At 39.4% G+C, this 23774-nt stretch overlaps 3 protein-coding genes across 6 annotated transcripts; 2 read left to right on the top strand and 1 right to left on the bottom strand.

Moving 5' to 3' along the window:
* The first annotated feature begins 441 nt into the window (after positions 1-441).
* LOC131684973 (calcyclin-binding protein) lies at positions 442-1513 on the top strand. The gene is made up of 2 exons (XM_058968281.1): positions 442-625; positions 686-1513. The coding sequence occupies exons 1-2, from the start codon at positions 602-604 to the stop codon at positions 1376-1378; spliced, it is 717 nt and encodes a 238-aa protein (XP_058824264.1). The 5' UTR covers positions 442-601; the 3' UTR covers positions 1379-1513.
* A 350-nt stretch (positions 1514-1863) lies between these two features.
* On the bottom strand, positions 1864-5087 carry LOC131684972 (uncharacterized). 2 transcript variants are annotated; one of them, XM_058968280.1, is made up of 4 exons: positions 4103-5087; positions 3090-4061; positions 2380-3036; positions 1864-2315 (listed from the first exon to the last, which is right to left on the bottom strand). In XM_058968280.1, exons 2-4 carry the CDS (start codon positions 3938-3940, stop codon positions 2105-2107), a joined length of 1719 nt encoding a protein of 572 aa, XP_058824263.1. In that variant the 5' UTR covers positions 3941-4061; positions 4103-5087; the 3' UTR covers positions 1864-2104. The 2 variants fall into 2 exon arrangements, with proteins under 2 accessions (XP_058824263.1, XP_058824262.1); XM_058968279.1 differs by having other exon boundaries at positions 3090-4044.
* Positions 5088-14770: 9683 nt separating this feature from the next.
* On the top strand, positions 14771-18922 carry LOC131684970 (dual specificity protein phosphatase MPK-4). Of its 3 annotated transcripts, none has more exons than XM_058968275.1 (6): positions 14771-15073; positions 15187-15774; positions 15847-15946; positions 16009-16244; positions 16697-17320; positions 17386-18922. In XM_058968275.1, exons 2-6 carry the CDS (start codon positions 15471-15473, stop codon positions 17487-17489), a joined length of 1368 nt encoding a protein of 455 aa, XP_058824258.1. In that variant the 5' UTR covers positions 14771-15073; positions 15187-15470; the 3' UTR covers positions 17490-18922. The 3 variants fall into 3 exon arrangements, with proteins under 3 accessions (XP_058824258.1, XP_058824259.1, XP_058824260.1); XM_058968276.1 differs by having other exon boundaries at positions 15167-15774; XM_058968277.1 differs by having other exon boundaries at positions 14774-15073; positions 16724-17320.
* Positions 18923-23774: the final 4852 nt, after the last annotated feature.

The raw sequence follows: 23774 nt of genomic DNA, 5'->3' as shown, positions 1-23774 counted from the left end.
ACTTCAAATAACGATGCCTGGAAATATAATCCGAGAATGTTTTTCCTCCTATTTCATGTAAATCAGCGCCTCGTTGTAATGACAGAAACTACAAAAAACAGGAAAGGATAATTGATTTGAATAGAAGCAAAACACTTACCTTTTAATTTTGTGAATGATCCGAATCAACTCTACAACTGCTATGTCCGCGACATGGTCTTTTATGCAAGTTTTAATTAACGTCGAAATTCATTAACTTTTTCTTGTATATAAGTGCTTTTTTCACTCGAAATTTTGAAAATTGAATAGTTACTCACCAGTTGAGTTAATTTTACTCAAATAAAAACTCATTTTGACATATTGCTCCCATTTTTGAAATTGAGTGTTGTGTACTCAAATTTTGAGTAGTTTTGAATGAGTGTGAAGTTCATCATGTCCAGACTTTTACTTGAGTGACATTAACCCTTTCTTGTTCTTTTCTCGATGCTTCGGTAGAGCTCTGGAAAATATCAGATTCTCAATTTGAAAACAGTTTCGTCTGTGAAGGTAGTGATTTGCAGTGAACAATAAAAGTAATTAAGATTATTCAAGTACTGGTATATACCTAAAGCTTTCAGTCACAATGGCTCAGCAAACTATTGACAATGTAAGTAAATGGTTGGATTGTAGATTATAATCGCGAAAATACATGAAAATAATATTCCAGCTCACTTTGGATTTAGAGGAGCTTCGTCGGTTGGCAGAGGACGCAACACGAACTCGTGTTCAGCAGATACTATCGATCGAAATTCGCAAATTGGAAACCGATATACAGCACAGGAAGAGTCTTCTGGCCAGTAATGAAACGCCTCATTCATCAGAAGTCGCAAAACCACCGGCTTCACTTCCGGGTGATTGCAAGCGCTACCATGTCGAGCTGAAAGAGTACGCATGGGATCAAAGTGATAAGTTCATTAAAATTTTCGTAACAGTGAATGATGTTCAGCAAGTTCCGGAAGAGAATGTTAACGTTGAATTCACCGATAATTCATTCAATCTTTTTATTGGTAACCTTAATAACAAAGACTACACATTTGTGGTAAAACATCTGCTGAATGAGATTGATCCGGTCAAAAGTTACCGGAAGATAAAGTCGGATATGGTTGCCATCTATCTCGCTAAAACAAAACCCACCAAATGGGCTCATCTTACGGTCACGGCCAAACGTCTGCAAGATCTTAAGGATGAGAGACTATCGAAAGACACGAAGAGCGCCGAAGATCCAACCGGGGGTTTGATGAAAATTATGCAACAGTTGTACGATAGCGGTGATGCGGAAACCAAACAAATGATCAATAAGGCTTGGCACGAGTCGCAGCACAAGAAAGCCGAAATTGCCGGCGCCAAGAATGAAGCGTAAATTAGCTCAACAGGGTCCGATTGTCTGGGCGGTCGTTAGTAGTCACCCGTTGGATAGCTAAGCATTTAACACTGATAATATGATAAGCGTAACGAATATTTCATGTAAGATAATAAACATTTGATGTTGATACAGCTTTCGTACTTCGTTATTTATATTTCCGCTGTATGGATCGATGGGACAAAAATCTTGATAGATCAAATGACCGGCTGAAATGTTTTGTTTATGTCGATTGTAGAGGTTTTTACTCTGGGGTGATTTGCCTTTGTTTTTCAGATTGGAAGCTTCGGGACTAATTTAAAACTGTTGTCGGTACATCTCGCTCGCCAATGACAACAATCCTGGACATCCAACAGATTTTCAAACCATGGTCTAGCCAACGTTACTATAGCTTTATTACAAGTTTCCTTATCAGCAAGTTAGGTTTGGAAGTCGTAAATTTTGTGGATTATACTTTTGGACTCTCTTCAAGATTAATATGCGAATTAAATTGCAGTACGCTTTCAGGTTTTATTAGAAAAAGTAACAAACACGTACTTTTTGCTTACATTTTAACATAGTAATATAAAGATGCGAGCAAAATCAACGATAAATGACACCAATCATTAACAAAACAAACAACTCTGTCAATAATTCATACTTATTCGATACTTTTTAGGTTTTTGTGAAATGTTGAATGAGCAATTTCGAAATAAGGGAAATTAAAAATAATCAGTCTAAATAAACTCAATGTTCAGCGGGTGCATCGTCGAATTCGCGCACCGCTCGAACCCCATAACGAAAGCGCAAAAAACCATCCCGCATGTATGCAGCGAGTTTAACCTGCGGTAGAAACTTGGATTGTCCGTGCAAACCTTGTTCGAATTCGTGAACCGTTGATATTTTGTGGCTCTGCTCAAACTGAGTTGCGTGCAGCAATTCGATGAAGTATTCATACCTAGAACGAGTAAACCAAATCAACTATCTTTGGGTCGTCCGTTCGTAGAAAACTAATATCCTACTTTCCCTTTGGTCCGTTACATTTGTGAATAAATGCACCCACAAATCCATCTGCAGAGTTCACATTCAGGCGCCATTCCGTCATGTTCCAATCGTAGATTTTCTGGCTTAGATAGCAAACTGGTTTGCTCTGTTCTATCGCCTGCAGATGGGAAACAACAAACGTGCCAATCACAAACTGGCTCAGTTGCCGAATTGTTTTCTTCAATGATACAATTTCGTTGCGCTGCCGGTCAATGAGTGTTTTGTTGTAGATCCGCTCGGTAGTCGGATCGGCTGGACCGATTCCACAGCGTAGTTTAAGTCGGCCCTCCGGGCATACATATTCATCCGATTGCAGTTTGGATGTCTTGAACAACTCGATCACTGGTAGTAAATCGGCTGAAGCAGGATTCGGAATCGTAAGTTGCACTTGATATACTTTAAGTGGGTCATCGTTAAGTAGAACAATAACGGCTAGGAAACTGCCACTCTGGTTGCACTCCTTGGTAATAATTTGAACAGACAGAATCTCGTCCTTGTTGAACACAAGCTCCCACTTGTTACCGTTATAGTCGGATATTGGAATCTTAGGCATCAAAAGGGCATCTCGCTCGCTACACTGATGATCAAAAATCTGTACCGATGTAGTCACCAAACGAATTCGAGGTAGCAATTTACTGAAAGAAAAACAAAGGCTCAACGCTAGTAGAATAAACACAATGCTAGTTACCATCGTATATCGTAATAATCTCCCTGCGCTGCCTGATAGTAGGAAAGCGGTTTATTCATAAGTTCATCCAACTGCTGGTGGATTTTGGCCTGCTCTTCTATGAAGCTTCCCTGTGACATTGTGTAGATTTTTTCGCAAAGATGATCCAACGCTCTATTCTTGCGACTGGGTATTCGAGAGTTCCTGACCAATAGTTGCTTCTGCTGTCTGGCGCTTGACACTATTTCCTGCTTTGCCTGCTGGGAAATCGAGTCCAACCGTTTTAGCATTTCCTGTTCAATTTTCATTACCCGATACTGGATCTGCTGTTTGTCAGCATTTGCTTGTCGTATCTCTTGAATGTAAATCTCAGTATTTTCCAATTTTTCTTTCGTTGTTTGAAACTTTTCACGGTACACCTCGCTAACTGAATCGATCGTGTGACGCTTATGATCTCGCCCGCTTACCAAACATTCGGAACAAACCAGCTGTTCACAGGTCAAGCAGTATAGTTTCAAGGCTCTTTTGATGTGTTTCGAACAGTACTCATTATACTCACTGCCACCATCCTTTTGAGACAGTTTGGGTTTCTTTTCAGCTGGAGGAGCGATATCAGGTGATTCTTCCTGGACGAAAACTTCGACGCCTGAACCGCTGGGCTCACATTCTGCATCCTGCGCATCGATTCCAACTTGTTCCTCGTTCGATTGCTCCAAATCGCAGTTGGGACAAATACAGCCGAAACAGGTGTAACAAAACAAGTGCAAGCATTGTCCACAGCTTTGGGAAAGCGGTTCTTGGCAAATATAACAATCAGTTTGGAGTTCGTCTTTGATCTGCGTTTCGCGAATATTATGTATGTACCCGTTCATTATAATGTGGCGTATCTAATAGTAGATCCAAAGATGGTTACAGAATTATCCGGACGTAACAATTTTACTTTACTATTCGAGCCTCTATCAACTATTTCCTTGACCTGAAATACAGTGTAAACTAACAGGCTTTCGTAAAAATGATAAAATAAAAATACAAACTTCGTTCGTTAATAATAAAGACGCTGAATTTCTGGTGTAAAGACCACAACGACGCTGAATTTCTGAATAAAGACTCGGCATCTCAATCTTTTGTTTACAACCAGGACTCAGGACAGTGCCCACCCAAGCTTGAGGAGAAGGAAGGATGTGCACCCATTTGGTACTCTTCTGAGTGTTTAGCTTTATCACAGAGAACAGAGGTTCATCTCGGGCTTTTAATTCTCCCATAGACAAGTCGACCGATTATTAGGCGTTGGATTAATAGACTTCTTAATTAGATATATCTCATTCAAATATTTTAACAGGAATCAGAATATATTGCCTTAAATGGCACGTTCCCCGTATGTAGTCGGGGATTTGTGCCTTGCCGCGTGTTTTCATCATTTCATCAAAAACAAACAGCAGGCAAGTTAATCTCACAAGTAGTTCAACTCGCCACCGAGTGAGCCTAAAGCTATTTACCACATTTGTAACCACCGGTTACGACAGTTGTTAGTTGACTTTGCCAAATTGATAAGTGCCGCTAGGTTTGCTCATTCCCTTTCCCAATCCCTAACTCCTACTCTGTGTAAAACATCAAAATGTGTGAGTGATGGCCTTCCAAGTCCAGGTTGTCATCTGAGACGGGTGGGTCACTCACGCAGAAGGGTTGCAGGCGCTCACGCAACGTTATGCTCATCACAACGGTGTGAGCATAACGTTGCGCAACATGCTATCCATCGCTGTCGCAGCCATTGGAAGGGCTGCCAAGGTTTTGACAATTTAAATGTCAGTTCGGATTATATCGCAAAAATTGAGGGTTTTCGGTATCATCCGAGCTGAGTTAGGCTCGGCGGTCGCCAAGATAGTTCTTTCGGTTCTCGACATTCGAGGAAATCAGAAGAGCGCGCGGTTTTTTCTCATTATTCAATGTGATTTTTCTTGTACAGTTTAAGTGGTGTATTGTGTGAATAATGTTCTTTTTTGTTTTAGATACAGATAGATTAGATTAAAAGTAAAAGTTATCATATAAACATTAATTGTAAACGGTTATAGTACGGTTAGTAAATAGTGATAGCCCGTATAAATAAATACCATTCCAGAAATCTTCGGAACCATTTCCAAACTATTCGTATAATGCTCACCATATTGGGAATACTACTGATATATTTCACCGTTATAATTGAACTGTTATACTACCATACCCATTTTAATTACCATTTCCAATACCTTCCGTGTATCCTATATTGGAGATTTGTATACTACATTGTCCTTTGGCGCCAGAGGTTAATATTGCTCTGGTGGGCTTTGTTATTCGTATATCTGTTTACCCTGCTCCAAAAATCTGTAGTTTAAGACGGTCAAAAATCCTCGTCTAATAATATTACGGAGATAGCTCAATTGGATAAAGTGTCAGTCCACTTAGTGTCAACGAAGCATTCTTCAGAAGATGGCGAGAGCAAAATAATATTTCATCAATCGATAGAATTGAAACGTGAAGGGGAAAAGATTTTTTCTCCAGCTAATATTTTATCCATCGCTAAACCTAAAATATGCATGCCACCATAAGCTGTATGGTTCTTGAATCGTATGTTGTCAAAATGTATATGGAAAACAGCACATTTTGGTATGGTGACTGTTCTTAACAACCCGTTGTTTGTACGGTCGAGTATGGAAAAACGACACTGGTTATGTTCGATATTATACTAGGCAATGGTTAATATATTGTTGAACGAACCATATTGAAAATGGTTTTGAGACGATTGATGCAATGGTTGGTATATGGTACACATTTATGCGGGAGCGTATTGTCCTAGTATAAAACAAATTGTAATTTTTTGTATGTATTTTAACAGTGTCACAAAACGAAGAAAAAACGAAGAAATTGAAAAGCACGAATCACATACTAATTAAAATCAAGTTAAAAAAGGTAAAATTACTACATACAACAGGTTAAAAGATGGTGCGGGATAGGATTTCGAAACACCTTAGTATATGCTAATTTGCGCTGTGTAGGTCCACAGCGGGCCTTTTTTTTCTCTGGCTTCGGACTACGTCGAAGGGTTTCTTCGCAGGAAGCACGCTAAACAGAAATCTTCAAAGCGAACCGATTAGAGAACCGAGAGTCCTTGCTGAAGAACCCTAGATCCGACGCGCTGGGAGATTCGCCGCCATTTTTGGCAACTCCGCCAGTGTGCTAACGCCGCCATTGTTATTGACGGTGTACAAGTACGAGGTCGGCAGGTTTGTCGCCTTCAAATTTCCGGACCGTTTTCCTGCCACCAGCGAACCCAGAACCACCGGAATTCGCCATGGCTGTAATAGTCAGCCGCACAACCACTGTAAACCTACACCATATAAAAAGATCCGCAAGTAGCTAAATCGTGACGTCACATAGCATTAAGTTTAGTTAGGGTATGGTAATAAATTGTATGTATAAATTAAATTTCTGTACCATCTGTATATTCTCGTATAACATTGTCCGTACAATAACAACACTACTTTGAATCGGTTTCCGGACTCGAAAGGAGTCGTAAGTCCTCGTCCTAGGATGTTTCCGCTGAAAGAGCATTCACGGTATCGCTTTTGAGCATATTAAAATATTGCTTTACCTTTTCAGAGTTGTCCACCTTGTTGTTGTCGCTGCAACAGCGATTGAAGGTCCGGTTTCCCCTGTTCCCGAAGTGAATGAGTACCGTGGTGAGTACAACTAAAACCCTGAATGTATACCAACAGTAGAGAGCATAATCCCCCTCCAACCACCCACTGAGCAAGTCGAGGGGCTACACATTGGATAAGAAACTTTAGTATGTATCTGAGTTTCAGTCGTCCAAACATGATGTCGTCTATGTAAGGACGGCCGAAAACTTGAAATCGCAATTGCCGTAGGCTGGACAGTTGCATATCAGATTATATGAAAAAGGCTCTTCGCGCTGAATAGTTGCCATGTGATAATTGAGTTTGCAGTGGCAGGTTAAAGCCCTGGTCAGCATATCGTAGTGGAGCTTCGAAAAATGTAGGAGATTTTTCGAAATCACTGGGCACGGTTGTTCTAGAAACGCATTTGTTTGGCGACACGTTTATAGATTTCTCCAATAATTGCGGTGCTCGGACGAAGCCCAGGACCGTATTTCATCCATTATCCAACTTGTCGAAATTGGCAGGGCGGGCTCAGGACCAACTAAGTCAGTCGCTGAACCTGCCCTGGCCAATTCGTCAACCCATTCATTTTCAGTAATACCGGAATGTCCGGGCACCCAGACAAGGTAGATAGTGTTGACAATGCTAGCTTGGACCGTGATTTGTCTGAGCTAAGGGCCTTGATTGCAGCCCAACTATCGGAGCAAAAGTTTATTCATGATCTAACGCTAGATGTCGACCGCCAGAGGGCACGAAAGTTCAATGATGATGTTTTTATTTTCATCTGTCAAAACGCATTGGAAAGTAAATTCTGATTTTTTTAAATTCAATCAATATTATAATTAAACGTTATTTCTTCAAATGAAAAGTAATATTGGCGAAGAAAATATGTTTCCTACCTCTGAAAAATATCCAGATGGTAAATTTCTTGTTACTTCACTCACATTTGTTCTTCCGGTTTCAATTTATACTAAAATGAAATTCAGAGATTGAAATTTCGATAGAAAACACGAAGGTGGGCAAAAATCACTGGATTAAAGAGTGTAGTTGTTGGTAGTCGAGGTTACACACTGATAAGTCCAATTTCTAGATAAACATTTTCCATATCTAAAACAACCAACCTAACCTCAACAATACAAAAATAATTCCGGATCTCAATAATTCGTAATAAAATATTGAGTTCAACTGAATGTTTTGGTGTCAAATGAAAGAACGAGTGTTTTCTTATCACCTGTAATCAAGCCTTTTGTGAAACTATGTGATATTTATTTTAAAACAATTAAAATAGAACAACCATCCTATACCATCAATGCAAGAAAATGTTTTCATCATCATTTGACTAGTACCCAAAATGAAATCCAGTTGGCGCATCGAGCGAAAAAGTTTCACGTTTGAGAGCCAATAATTTTGTCGGACAAACTAAGTTGAAGGGCCGATTGTACCCCGCACATAATCGCAAAGATTTTTGCTTGGAATACAGTACAGTATCTACCTAGTGAGTGAGATTGTTCCAATATCATTTCATGACAGTAGACACCTGCACCAGCACGTCCCTGCATCAGAGAACCGTCAGTGTAACAGACCACCTGCGTTTGTTGTTGTCTTTCCACAACCACTCCTTTCGAGAGGGAATCACCATATGGAATGTCCTGTAAGGAAAACAACATGTAAGTTCAATATCACTGGGAGCAAGAATAACTTCACCCCATGTAATCATTTGTGACCACAATCGTGTATGACTTGTAGGAAGATCAACATCGTTACTGTTACAAAGCCCAGTAACCTGCAGTCTGTATGTACATGCTTCTTGTTTGAGGTGTATGTGTAATGGTTTAATATTTAGAAGTGCTTCAAATGCAGCAGTCGGACTCGTGGTAAAAGCACCAGTCAACGCCATAAGCGCCATTCTTTTAAGATGGTTTAGCTTTGACTTGACCGTCACCACCTCTCCCCTCTGCACTACACAAGGCATCCGTATGACAGTATTGGACGTACAATTGGTTAGACTTCCGCTAGTTGGACCATTGTTCAACTAAAAAGCATCTGAATCCTAAATTCTGTCAAATTTACTTTGACAATCAGGACCCTTTTTTTCACAGTCACGTCGCTTAGTGACTAGAAGGAAATTTCCAAGAGAGTGAATGTTTTGACGTTTCTTTGTAAAATGAGTGAAGCCAACATAAGCTGGCTTGCTAGCTCGGATAGTTGTCAAAAATGACAGTGAAACTAGGGGCAGATCACTTGTGATGAATTTTGAAAAATCAGCGAAATTAAATGCATTTCTTTCCATCAAAATAGAAATTCAAAATGTATTTTGCGTTGCGTGCAATGTATTTTGCGTTGCATGTAAGACGTCAAAACCCTACAAAAAACTAGCCCTATATTCAACACAACGTCGAACAAAGTGGATCAGCGTAGGACGATTGTTCAACAGCAGCGCTAACTCGAGTCCCGACTTTTGCGGAATTATGCTTATTGGAGACGGCAATAAGTACGCCCCCTCCTCTGCTTTTTTTAGAAGAAATAGGATCACGATCGTTTCGGTAAACTGTGTAGACATTACCAAACAGTTGAGCAGAGTGGATTTCATTATTCAGCCAGGTTTCGGTAAGCACGATAACATCATATTTTTCATCTGACACAACCAAGAAGAAATCCTCAATTTTAGTTCGGAATCCTCGTACATTTTGCTAGTTCACCGTAATATGACCGTCAGTGTGTGTTGCTGAATCGCTATTGGAGTCTCCACTCGTATAATGACGATTGACGAAATGACTATCGGCCACCGGATCCGAAGATGTTTCAGGCGTGATGACATGAAAAGGAGGTATACTCTTGATATGTGTAGTTTCTGCAGTCGCTTCGGGTGGACATACACCCGTTAAATTATTACCTGTGAGAAAAGATAATCCCACGATGTCAGTTTGATGTGTGGTAGTGCAATCATTCTCAGGGTACAAGGGCCGATGAAAGGTTCTGGCACTAGCTGTCTCATCGCAGGTGGAAGCATCGATCGCCAAATCCAATGTTATGTCTACATCAGTACATAAAAGGAGATTACTTGGACTATGTGTAATATCTAAAGTTACTTCGGGTGGATATATACCCGTAATTGTATTACCTGACTGAATGACACGTCCCACGTTGTCAGGTATTAAGTCACAGCACGCTCATTCATAGCAACTCAAATTTGAGTGGCTGGCCACTCTATTTCATAAAAAGTGTACGAAGTCAAAAAATGAGTTTGTCTCATTTACTGAGTTTGAGATGCAAATGCCAAATTTGAGTACATTTTACTCAAAAATCAAATGTGAAAAATAATCATTTAGTATATTTCTTATTATTACAAAGAATGATATCGATACTTCAATTATCATTTACCTGTACTTCCAGGCGCTAGCGATGTCCGGAAATATAATCCGACGACGTTTTGGACATCTCTTTCATGCCAATCGGCACTTCGTATTAATGGCTTAAACTATAAAAACAAGAAAGAAATTTAGATTTGAATAAAAACAAAACTCAGAGAAACCTACCTTTTAGTTTCCTGAATGTTCCGCGTCGACTCTACAGCTACTAGTTCCGAGGCATGATCTTTTATAATGGTTTTATTCGGCGTTAAACTCCATGCTCTTTTACTTGAGAATAACTATTTTTTTCACCCGAAGCTTTAAAAATTTAATGGTTACTCAACAGTTGAGTTAATTCTACTCAAATTGAAACTCATTTTTTGACAGACTGCCTCTATTTTTGAAATTGAGTGCTCTGAACTCAAATTTTGAGTAGTTTTGAATGAGCCTGAGGAGTCGACAGCTGTAGGAAGAGTGGCTAAACTCGTTTCCGTTGTGTTGTTACTGTTGTGTAGCTTCTTTAATTGCTAGGTATAGTCGATTCGTTGTTTGGTACTTTTTAATCGTTTTAGATAAATCGGAGGTAATTGTCTAGTTTAGAGACTTTATGTTTAGAGGTCCATTTTTAATACGGTTTTTTTGCTAAAATGGTGTATTTTAACCTCAATAAACCGAATCCGAGAGCGGAGATGTAAAATTTATTACCAAAGTTTGATAAATTTAAAAAAAAAGTTGTGCTTAATAACGCTCATAACAATGACATATTGCCATAGCAAGTAAGATTATGGAGCGGAGCTGGTGTGATGCGGCTTTGCCGCATTGTCGAGGACGAGAAGATGACTAACTTCGGCGGAATAGTAAGCAAACCTGTGATCCCTTCGTTTGCCCGGTTTACTCAAACATAGGGGCTATAGCTAGTTTAAAGCCGACTGAGCGGTAGCGAAGTCGGACAGTGCGCCAAAAAGCGATGTGGCGTAGCCACATTCGTCAACCATTTTGTTATTTGAGACAAATGTACCATGTTCGTACAAAAATTGCATTATCTCGTCTTTGCCCATTACAAATACTTTATCTGCAGTATCTTGGCACCCGCTACACGCACTTGGATCGTCCGACATTTTTCGCGATTTAAACCAAATATGATTAAACATAACCTCACATTTATACAAAATAACAAAATGGTTGACGAATGTGGCTACGCCACATCGCTTTTTGGCGCACTGTCCCACTTCGCTACCGCTCAGTCGGCTTTAAACTAGCTATAGCCCCTATGTTTGAGTAAACCGGGCAAACGAAGGGATCACAGGTTTGCTTACTATTCCGCCGGAGTTAGTCATCGTCTCGTCCGGCGGATCCTCAGCGGCTTTGCGCCGCTTCGGATCCTTGGCCTCGACTATGCGGCAAAGCCGCATCACATCAGCTCCGCTCCATTGGCGATTCTACGTTGAAACCGCTCGCAGATAGCGCTGGAGGGAAAGTGTTGCTGATTTTATTCTGTTCTGTCATAGTGCATATATTTTATGTAAACATTGGTAAAAAATGACTTTTAAACACCAAATTGCCGATCAATTTGTTGATAATTGTTTATGAAAATGAAGGAAAACCATCATTTTATAAGATGATGAGTAAACATCTTGCGAAAAGAGTGTAAAACATAGTGGTTTCTAACATTATTCGCAGAGCTATATGCGCGCTGTTTCAAAATGTAATTTGTTGAGCACCGTAGCCGCCGCAACAGCATTTCCCGTTCGTCCTAAGTTAAGCTAAACCTTCATGAGATGGTGTAAATTCATGAAACTTTCCAGATCAGGCGAGGAAAGAATATATCCGGCTAATAGGAAAGTGTCAGCTTTGTATCATGCACAGCCGATCCTTCTCTCCGATAGTCTTCACTGAATCTCCTACGTAGTTCAAAATATGAAGGAGTTTGACATTGGTACTGATTGGGTCTCGGTTTCGAGTTGGAACTTTATTTATGGAACGATTTTTTATAACCACAATAATACCCCGATTACATTTCGAAGAAATATATGAGTGAAATAGTTGCAAATGGCTGTAATTTCAGAATAATTGCAAATAAAACTAAATTTCTTACTCGTTTCATTCATATTTTGGCAGTGGTAAGCTTTTTCCGAGAAGATAATGAAGATTTTGTTGTAAGCTACGACTCACTTACGGGTGAAAAAAAGCAAACTGTATCACTTTGCCAGTTCATGAGCTGAATCATAGATGTCGCATGACTAATTTTGGCTTTGCCGCAAATCGCCAATAAGCTTACTTGCTATTGCAGCATGTCATTGTTATGAGCGTTATTAAGCACAACTTATTTTTTCAATTTATCAAACTTTGGTAATAAATTTTACATTTCCGCTCTCGGATTCGGTTTATTGAGGTTAAAATACACCATTTTAGTAAAAAAACCGCATTAAAAATGGACCTCTAAACATAAAGTCTCTAAACTAGACAATTACCATCTTTTTGCAGTTAACACAAAATTGCAAATTAACTTCACACTCTCGGACATTGTGTGCATCAGTCAGCACATTTAGGACAGCATATGGGATTATTGCACGTTGACGCTTTGTGTCCATACTGTGAACAGTTATAGCAGCGCATTACATCTACAACCTCAGATATTCGGCAGCGTTCTCATCCAAAGTTGATGAATTGCAATTTCGACAAGAACTCAAAAGCACATGGGTTAGTTTCCAGGTGTACAGTAGTGGTTTTTTTTTGAAGCACTTTCAGACTGATGCAGGCGAACAATTTTCAAATTGCCTCCTTCCGGGAGATGGTTTTGTTTCTTCAGCTTGTCTACGAACTCATTGGCATCAATTTCCTCTGCAATGCCAGTTACTTTCAATCTTGGTTTCGGTGGTTTCTGTGATGCGATCTCGTATGTGTTACCGAACGTTTTTTGAGCCATCTGTACCTTCTCCGATGCAAGTGCGCTTGATTCACATCGGATTATCAATTCTCCAGTGTCACGGCAACGCACATCTTTCACACCGAACCTAACAGGGTCAAATTTACTTTGCACGAATTTCTTAGTTTCGTCCACGGATTGTGTTTGCTTAGGTTTAAAGACGATGTTTAGTTCAAATTGAGTGATCAGCGGATTTTTCGGTTTGGGCAGCAATGAATTTTGTTTCGAAGCGGAGGCAGATAACTTTTTCGTGCCTATGTCATTGGAGCCGTCAAATATTGCACCACGCCTTTTTTCCGAGCGAAGTAAGCCACCGGTAGTTACTGTCAATGCCTCCGAATCAGCATTGAGACTATCACTGATTGTTCGTTGTATTGCAGAATTAAACCTGGAGTTCTTTCTAGTTGATTGCTGTGCCTTTGGTTTGGTACTTACGCGAGCTACATCTGCATAAGTTTGGGTGACAGAGCCAACTGAATTTCCAGAAATCTTAACATTACTGGCAATTTCTTGTAGTTTGGACTGCAAAACTTGAGATATTCGATTCTCGAAATCAGTCAGATAATCCTTGCAAGATGCTGACAATTTAATCTCTAATTCTCTGATAAGCGATTCTGATTTACCTTCACGGTTAGATCAGAGCACTTGCTGATAATATCGTTCAAGCTGATTTGTTTTCTACGCCACTCGTAACACATATTTCAACGCTATATTACTATTCATCGCACTGACACAAGTAGATGAGATATCCAAGAATTTAGAGTGAAAGATTTGTTCGCATCCACCAAAGCAATAGACTCGATCATTTTCTGTAGTAATACGCTGGGAGCACACATTGCAAAGAACAGAAGTCATCGTGCTGCTTCAGCGCACTCCCCGCAACTGCCACCCAGGCACGGGCTATTGTGTTAAACTGAAGCTGCTATCACTGATGTATAGAGATCACCCAGTTGGCCAATAAATTCAGGAAAAAAAAACTCGTTTATCTAATTAATGGCGGAAGATGTGATAATCCGGGGAACAGTCGTCGTTTATTCTATTTACTGGTACAAAAAAAATTACTTAATGCGTCAACTTTAACATTAAAAAAGCGAAATAACGAAGCAGCGATAAACACGCGTACACGTACACGTAAACTTTTTAAACTTATCCTGTCGGAAAGGTTGACGTTGACGGAAGCTGATGGATTGTCTGAATCGTCCTTTAAACTAGATGCTGGCGATCGGTGGGCTATTGAAATTTTGTTCTAGGCTAGCCGCTGTAACTTGCCGTTTACTGTAAAAGTAGTGTAAGAGAGGAAGCCCATGCCCGCTTCATGTCACGTTTCAATACTATCCTTACGGCCTGTCCTTCACGTGTAGTGATGAACTGATGCACACAGTGCCACCTAGCTATGGAATTTCGAGCAAGTGAGTTTTCTTCATGCAAATTTTGAACACAATTTGGAACAGATGCTCATAGCGGGACTGTAAATCGACCCAGTGTTGAGCCGATTGGGTTTTCAATAATTCGTTTTTTGGGGCAATCTAAATACAAAAGTATATAGTCGCAACTAAAATATATATCTAAACAATAATCGTTAAAAGTAGGTGAAGTATTGTTTTTGAGTGTTATCTCTGAGATTTAAACCGCCGAGTTATTATCGGACCGAGGTTCTCATTTGCACTTAGGTCCTTTTAACATGTTTATCTAGAATTCCTCTCACGAATCTCTCTCGATTAACCACGTGAGAGTCTGTCAACTGTATCTGATGATAAGAAATGTCAAAACACGGATAATCGAGAATCACAAAAATTGTCTGTAAACGTTGGAGGTAGCCGCTGTTGGCAAGGGTGCACTTAATTAGAACAATAAAATTTAACAAGTTACTGTTTACGTTAATTAACAAAAAAAAACAGTGCAATTTTACGCAGAAGATCGAATCAACCTTCATTTTTAAGTATTTCAACGCATAGTGGAGGTTTTAAGTTGAATATTTTGCGTAAACCAAACTGGAACAGCGTCGGACGCTATTGCGAAAAAAAGGAAAATCGATTTTTCACCCTACACCGAATAACATAAACTTCTAGCCACCAGGTATACAAACAAAGACGTGTATCACGTTGTTAGTGCGTGAATTGCTTTACAATTTTAGAAAATTGATTATTAATTCTCTTACACCCTAACTAGAGTAAATCTTTGTTTCACAGACGTTTTCTGTTGCAAGTAATACCATCTAATAATACAGTGGTGGGTGGTGAAGATTGTTTCATCTCTTGACCCGAAGAAACATTAGTTTGTTCAAGTGCATTTTTTACATTATTTCCTTGCTGTTCGGAGCGTTTTGACATCCCTTTATTAGACGCCCGATTCACCGGTGTACCCATTGGAACAACCCGGAGTTGCATAGGTTCTGTCGTGATTACTACAGGGAAACGGCTTCAAAATAGGTCAAACCAATAGTACTCGTTCCAACGAAACCGGACCATTTAACATGAATCAAGGAGAAGTTGTGGTGAAGAAAGTGGCAGGACATGTGCCCAAGAGTAGCGTTCAACAGCAGCCAAAATCGACGGATCATCATCGTCGCACGTATCGTTTGCTAAGGGATGACATTTCCGGTGGACCGGTCAATTTGGACGAGATTGAGCCAGGACTGTGGCTGGGAAACGTCACGGCAGCAGCCGATTTGCCAACGCTAGAAAAGCTTTCCATTCGAAGTGTGCTGACAATCGACTCCTGCCCGTTGCCATCCCACGTGACCGAGAATCCAAGCCTGCGAACAAAGTACATTCAAGGTGGGTTGAATGGACAGGAACGTAAAATTATGTGATGATTGCAAAAAATATTTTGTTTGCTTTACCTGATAGCCTCCGATGTGCCAAGGGAAGATCTAATCAGACATTTTGAAGACACCAACAAATTCATCAGGGAAAGCTTAGCGGAAGAGAGGAATATTCTTGTTCACTGGTAGGATGGTGCTTTCATCGAGCAGATCATGTTTCAGCTATTAGAATAACATATATTTGCAGCTATTTTGGAGTCAGTCGGAGCGCCACCATCGTGATTGCGTACCTAATGGAAAAGTATAAACTGAGCTACGAGGCTGCCTTGTACCGTGTTAAATCCAAGCGGGGATTTGTGATGCCCAATCCGGGTTTTATAAATCAGCTGAGGTTGTTTGCCCTGATGAACTATACCATCGATCCGCAGAACGAGAAATACAAACTGTTTCGTCTTAAGCTGGCAGCGGATAACGTACGGAAAGGTATGTGGTAGGAGTGTGAAAATGTTTAGGTTTGAGGAGTGGAGGGTAGAAGAATTGTAGGTGGCGTAGCTGTCGCTTATGTTAGAGGAATAGGAATAATGACTGATGAGTATTTCCGGCAAACGGAAGCATGCTTCAATATCATCCATGTAGTACATTTTCGTAGGATAGGAATGACTTATTAACTGTTGTATTTTCTAACCAGTACTTTAAGTGCTTAATGTATTATGAATATGGTTCAAACGGTCTGATCTGAATTCAAGAAAATGGCAAAACCTCAAATTTATCGTTAGAAAGTAAATTTGTCACTTCACTCATTATCTTAGAGCATGATGTAATTTCTAATTGAATATGAATCCCGAAAAATCTGTATGGAATATTAGAATCTAAACCATTACAGCATGTTCAAAGTTTGACTATAAAATTTCTATTAATCTTTCTTGTTTCATCAGTGGCTAATGCTGCTCATACATTTTCAGCCAAACGTCTTCCGGTTAACTGCATGGACGTGGTGAAACCCGACCCGGCTGTTACGCAAGAAACTCCTGAACCGATCGTTTACCGGTGTCGCAAGTGCCGTCGTGTAGTCGCTAGAAAAAGTAATCTGCTTCTGCATAAACCCAAGCCAGTGGGTTATATGTCGGGCGGGCGGTTATTTGGCCCCGTCGACAGTGTGGACGAAGTTGATGAAAATGAGTCTGGCGATGAGAAGAAAGAAGAGGACGAAGCTGACCTCGAAAAAAAGGTTGAAGTTCGTATAACGACAGACGTCGAAGAAGTAGCTCGTACCGCAACAGAATCCCAACCGGATGCCTGTACTGCAACAGATGTCGGTACGGAAACTAATGTTAACCCAACAACACCAAAAGCATCAACATCCTGCGTTACGGAACAGATGAGACGAACTTCGATCAGCAGTGAACAAAGCAATAGGTCATCCGAAAAGAATGGCATGTGTAGCAAAACCTATTTCATTGAACCGCTCGCCTGGATGACGGATATTTATCACAACACGCAAGGTCGACTGTACTGCCCCAAGTGTTCGGTAAAGTTGGGGAGTTTTAACTGGGTGATGGGTCAGTACTAATTGGATAGGTCATTTCGATGGTATTACTAATGATGGTTTCATCTTTTTCTTCAGCGACCAAATGTCCCTGTGGAGCGGAAATATATCCAGCGTTCTATCTGATACCGTCTAAAACTGAGTACTCAACAGTTGTGCAGAATGTTCAAGTGACCGTGTAGATTCGAGCATCAATTCCAATGCAAGCGGAACAAGTAATATAGGAATCTTCGCTACAGAAATGTATAATCAAAATGATTGTTAAAAAAACAAAGGTATGAGACCACACATGAAACTACACTTCCCTACAATATTGCTTTAACCGTTTGGTCACATTGACTAATACAACATTCTGGTTAAACCAAGATATACATACATCAATAATAGTATTTAACGCCATTATATACAAAAATGATAATAATATAAGTCATAAAGTATTACAGGAATCTTCTATGTTACCGCGGTACATACTTGAAACTTTCAGGTGACACGTTTGTTATGGACATTCGAACTGCCCATAATCGCAAATTAGTTCCATGTTCTATGGGATTCCCTATCTACATGGGACTGATTTGTGATTATCGGTAGTGAATCAGTCAGAGATATTTGTTTTACAATGAGAACATGGTTTCTGACATTACTGCAAAATTAGTGAGTGATGGAATGAAATCGACCGAAGAGGAAAGGTGGATTTATCTATGATCTAAACGTTGAAGGCAATACTGAAGTCGTTTTTGATGATCTGACAGGAGTAAGCGTTAGAACCTGACTCAATTTCGGAGGTCAGGCATTATTAAGTGTCTTCTAGAGCGACCGTTAGCGATTCAAATGCGAAATGTAAGAGGATAGTTTATTAATACATGCATTAGCTCCAGGGTTAGAATAATTGGATTCCAAAATTACCCGAAATTATTTAGACATTTAAAATATTTATCAAAGCAATTAAAATTATTTTAGGTCGAAAGATGATTTCAATATGTAAGAATATCTGACGAACGTAAATTCTGAAGATCGCCACTTGCGAAGTGAAAACTGTTTGTTTTTTGCATTTTTTTACTTAAACTGGTCCAAATGGAATGCCATGACTATGTTGGTACTAGAAACGGGTTACAGAACTCCGGGATAGGTTGAGTTAGAAAGTTTAATGTTCGAATAAAAAGCAACCGGTGTGAGGAATGACTGCTTTTTTTCGTTTTTGAAGACTGATTTCCAAATATTTTTCTTTGAATATTAATTTGTGTTCAGTATTCATCCAGTTTTTTAGAATTCCAATGATTATTGCCTTGTTTCTGGCAAATTTGTTGTAGCATCCTTACAATAGAAATAAGCTTCTTCTGTGACTAATAAAAATTAAAAAAAAAGCATAATTGAAGAAACACAATGATTCGTACAATTATAAACTGGAAGGATCAAAAATATTCACATACACCAATGTTAGCTCTTTAGAAATCCCCTTTCAAATGTCGAAGAGTCGACGATTTGGTCAACTGAAACAAGAGCTTGAAAAGATAAATAAAAATCTGTTTCTCATCTTCGCCCTTTGGTTTGAACTTGAGAAACGGGTAACGGAGGTTACAACGGTTACGAAGATTCAAATAAAGCATATTACAATGTACTATTTCTAATAGTTGTTACTTAATTCCATTTTTCGGACACAAGAGATGATGCGAGTATGATCACGTAAAAATCGTAACCGTGATAATAATAGCATCAACATCATCGTGACCGAACAATCCGGGTACTCTGAACTATGATTTCCAGGTTAATCGATCTTGGGCCACCATTTTCTAGTCACCTAGTTTCTACTGCGCCGTCGAGTACTGAACGCAGAATTCTTTTCTCAAATACACCGAAGTATACTTCCTACAACACCCATGCCTCTTCACCGTACAGAGCAACAAGGAGTATCACCGAATAATCTTCTTTATCTTAATCTTGATATTTATCTGCCACAGTTCGTTTTATTCCGTTGAATCGTACGCCGCCATGAAATCCACAAACAGATTATGAGTCCGCAAGTTGTATTCTCGGAATTTATTCAGAATTTGTGGCTGGGTAAACATCTGGTACGTCGTTGATAGTCCTTCTCGAATCCGTCGGATGTGAGAAATATTCGTATCCAAACTCAAGACGACGAATCTCTAAAATGAATCCGTAATCGTATTCCTCGCCTATAGGCACTATAGTGGATGTCGAATGTAGTAGGAACACTGTTGAAAAAACGCTGAAGTCCTGTAAGAGCGCTGTCGCCACCATACTTGATTTTTCTGAAAGGTCGCAAGAGAAAATTATTACGCACAGCTCGGATGCAAGCTTGAAGATCCAGGCGTTCGAGTTTAGTAGAACAATCCACTCTGCCAGACAGTAAGTCCGAGATGAATAGGGCTTAAGAGCAGTTCCTCCGGATGCTTAGAGTTTCGAGTGAAATCTGTTTCTCGATGGGAAATGTCGAAGTGCGCGTAAGAAACGGTGTTCGATAGCCTCGATTCTGTCAACTGTGTTCTTAAAGTACGAATTCCAAACAACAGAACAATATTCTAATGTTCAGCATATCTACCGCATAACGAGTCATCTCCTTCTGATAACTTGAAAAGCGTTGTATCATATTGTAGCAGAAATGGGCTTCCACTCGTTATCGACAGTGACGCAAATGCTCATCACATAATTTGGGGCAGCAGCTCAGATAGTAATCTGAGAGGCTCTGAACTGATGAAGTACATAAGTAGTGCAAATCTTTATATTCTGAATGCGGGAAACCGACCTACTTGCGAGTTATGGGAGAGAGGAGGTGTTAGACATAACGCTTTGCTCTGAAAGAATTTCTCATGAGCTGGGAAATTGGCAGGTTCCAAACGACATCCGATGTATCTATCCGATGATAAATATATATTTTTCGATCATCTTAAAGTCGCCCTCAATATGGTAACATATCGCAATCCTAAATCTACAAACTGGGGCCTCTTTGTGGAAAACTTGGCGACCAAAGTTCATGAATATTTTCCAACAATTAGTCAACTAGACGACTTAGATGACGTCGTGGATACGACAAACTCATTCATAGTAGCATCCTACGAAGAAGCTTGCCAAATTCGTACTATTAAATTGACTAGGGGATACAGTGGAGGGCTATGCTTGAAAGAATGAAGAAGATGAGAAGATCTTGGAACCGGCGCACAGTGGCACCTGTTCATACAAAGTTGTGACAAAATTATAAAAATTGGTCTATGTGGCTAAAACTTGGAGTTTTAACTAATTTTGGGTCGCTGAATCCATTTCTGCTATCAGTATTGATATTCCATATTTCATTTTTTCGACTACTTTTATATAAACCCATTTGAATGCGTTGGTCGTTAAAGGGTTAATATAAACCTTAATCATAGTAGCCAATCTCATCGGATAGCAGAAATGGTTGACAAAACTAGTAAAAATCACTAATTTTTCAGTAATATAATGTTGTTTAGGCAATTAATTTGTAAGGATATTTATGAGCTACAGGGCGTCTCCATATGGGTATTTTCAAAAACATAGATATGCCAACTTCGGCGCAAAAATGCGCAAGATGAGCCCTATATATCTTGAAACTACACTAAATTTTGAGTCAGATTCATGATAAGTGACCCATGGGAGACCATCTCAAAAATTGGAAGACGTATAAAGATAAATTACTGATATGATATGAAACTTCTTAATTGGATTTTTTTGATGCAGAACAAACGTAAATCAGTTTTGCACAAAAAGCTCCCATCTATAGTTTAGCATATTCATTCTTCTTTTCAATGAATTTAAAATTGCTTCAATTGGCTGTGTAGTTCTTGAGATATCGCCATTTGAAACTCTAAGGTATTAAAAATTCTAATGAATTGAATTGAACAGGAATCCTCGACATCACTTGCTTCAACGACATGTTAAAAAATCATTTTTCATCCGATTATAGTAAATATTTTAAGATACCTTTATTCAAACTGAGAGAAAAATAAAATAAATATTTACAAAAGAATTACAAGACATTGATTTTTGGGGTTTTGTCACTCGTTGTGCCACTGTGCGGCGTGAGCGCGATGACTCCGGGGCTTTCAGATCAGCTCGTAGTGCATATAAGAAATGTCTTTGATCTGCAGAGCGGGATGACTGACAAAATTTATGCACTAACATCGCTAGACTGAACGAGGCTAGCAGGTTAAATAAAATTCTCTCAAAATCGAAAGATTTTCAGATGAACTCCTTAAAAACCATAGATGTTATGTGATGAACGAAAAAAGATGTTCTTAATTGTCTCTTCAATGCACACTTTCCAGGTTGTATCGATCCGGAGCTGAACGATGCTTACAGATCTCATTCTGGTGATCCGGACTCGTGGGCGTTAGCGCGCACATTAGTTACCATGGGATCGGTCAAGTGGGTAGTTGACAGCTTTACTCCATTCAAATCGCCCAGAAAAGATGGAATATTTCCCGTGCTACTGCAAAAGGGATTTGATATTCTCAAACATGTCTTGAAAAAGATAATGCTTTCCAGTCTTGCTACGAGGTATATCCCGAAAGTATGGCGAGAAATAACTGTCAGATTTTTTTCGAAGGGAAGAATTCAAGAGTTTTAGGCCTATCAGCTTGAGTACTTTTCTTCTAAAAGGTTTGGAACGGCCTAACGACATTCCTAGATATTGAAGGTGCTTTTGACAATGTGTCCTTCCAGTCTATTCTGGAAGCGACGCGCAGTTATGGGGTATCTGCATGTATCTCGGGTTGGATAAACGCAATGCTTAGTAACCGCATTCTACCAAATTACTAATTACTTGCAAAATACTAATTACTGGACTTTGGATCGGAACAATGCATGACTTAATGCAGTCGAACAGTAGAGTCGACAAATCAACCCTCTACTTCCCAACACCGCATCTAGGCGGTCTCCTAAAAAATAAATAAAACTACTAAAATATGATTGTATGGTGTCACCCGCACTAGCATTTCTTCCCAACGCCCGTACCTTTCATACACACACATTCATTGAATATTCGTAGCTTTCTGTCAAAGACAATTGGAGATTTAAGTTGAAAATTCACAGACAAATTTTAGCTATTTTTGGAAATTTCAATAGCAAAAAAAATTTGAGCATCCCATTAATAGCATTTCACTGTAGTAGATGTGAATTGGTTTCGTGGAATTAATCGAAAGTTTAGCTTTTTTGGTAAAATACTTTGCCTGCCTAAAGGCGGCGTTGGGCAGCTGAGCGAGAATTCAGCCTTCTACTGATTACTTATCGTACCGGAACTAGCAACATATGCTGAAAAGAAGCATGTTTTCAAAATTTGAATTCAAGTTGATGTGCACAAATTCACATGTACGCTAGCGCCACGTAGCGACAAACTGCAATGGTCACCTGCTAAGCCGCTTAGGCCTAAAGAACAACTTTGCTGAAGAGAGCAATAGAGCAGATAATCAGGTTTTCGAGATACAGCATCTTGAATTCACCCTTTTCTAGGTGATGCTAAACTTTTTCATGATTGAATTTTTGAAAATTTTGAGTGAGAACCTCTCCTTAGTTTGAAGTTTTTGCAGTTGAAACGTTCGTACCGTGCCATTGAAATACGATACTTCTAACGTTTCAATATGGGGGTCCCGTTTCAAAGTTTCTGCTAAGATATTTTCCCGGTCTTCAAATGCGAATAACTTCCGTTGTGCTGATCAGAATCACTATTTCACTATCTGATCGTAAATAAGTGCACGTATATTACATTTGATTCCGTAAACTGTACGACTGATATAAATAACGAAAACAACGTATTTTATGAAAGTAATAATTATCTGCGCTGATTGGTCCCTACAATTCGATCAAACAGCGAACGTTGCTAGGACTGCCCCTTTGTCATCCAACGAACCGACACACATATAAATATGGAACATAAGAATAAATCGTCAGTTTGCTTTCTTTGCTTCGTTTTGAGTCAGCTCGAAGCAATATATTCCATGATTGCTGCCAGGCATCATTTCATTGATGCACAGTCGTGCCAGTTTCATGCATACCTACAATGATTACAATCACACACCACAAAAAAGCAGAACTCTGTTTCTTTCGGAGCTCAATAAACGTTGGTTTATTGGATAGTGATATAAGTCTTTGCTGATGGTTTGATACTCGGGGCAAACTGGGAAAACGTTATACATATAATCGTATATGCTGTAAATTCAGTTTTATAACGATCCGTAGAACCAGATTAATTGCATAACGGGATTTGTACATCCACATTAACAGCGGCTTACTTTATGTTCTGTTAAATGACTCAATGTTCATATTTTACTTACATTGTTTGCGAATTTCGCTGCTCAACAAGTGAAATGCTCCGTTAAAAGTAATGTGCTGGTACTACATTCGTTGACGGTTATTATCATACGTGACAATTGCAGGGTTATGGCGAAAATTCCATGCTATGAAACCAGGTTGGTTGAGGTTTGAACATATTATTTATAGAG

This window comes from Topomyia yanbarensis, chromosome 2 (genome assembly GCF_030247195.1).
Source record: "Topomyia yanbarensis strain Yona2022 chromosome 2, ASM3024719v1, whole genome shotgun sequence".
Classification (NCBI taxonomy): Eukaryota; Metazoa; Arthropoda; class Insecta; order Diptera; family Culicidae; genus Topomyia; species Topomyia yanbarensis.
This window is presented reverse-complemented; position numbering and strand designations above follow the sequence as displayed.

Excerpts from the sequence above, each read along its gene's own strand:
- LOC131684973 (XM_058968281.1), top strand. The coding sequence starts at position 602 with ATGGCTCAGCAAACTATTGACAAT. Across the intron at positions 626-685 it reads CTCAGCAAACTATTGACAAT|CTCACTTTGGATTTAGAGGA; the intron begins GTAAGTAAATGG and ends ATAATATTCCAG.
- LOC131684972 (XM_058968280.1), bottom strand. The coding sequence starts at position 3,940 with ATGAACGGGTACATACATAATATTCGCGAAACGCAGATCAAAGACGAA. Across the intron at positions 3,037-3,089 it reads GATTATTACGATATACGATG|TAAATTGCTACCTCGAATTC; the intron begins GTAACTAGCATT and ends TTTTTCTTTCAG. Across the intron at positions 2,316-2,379 it reads TGTAACGGACCAAAGGGAAA|GTATGAATACTTCATCGAAT; the intron begins GTAGGATATTAG and ends TACTCGTTCTAG.
- LOC131684970 (XM_058968275.1), top strand. The coding sequence starts at position 15,471 with ATGAATCAAGGAGAAGTTGTGGTGAAGAAAGTGGCAGGACATGTGCCC. Across the intron at positions 15,775-15,846 it reads GCGAACAAAGTACATTCAAG|CCTCCGATGTGCCAAGGGAA; the intron begins GTGGGTTGAATG and ends TTTACCTGATAG. Across the intron at positions 17,321-17,385 it reads GAGTTTTAACTGGGTGATGG|CGACCAAATGTCCCTGTGGA; the intron begins GTCAGTACTAAT and ends CTTTTTCTTCAG.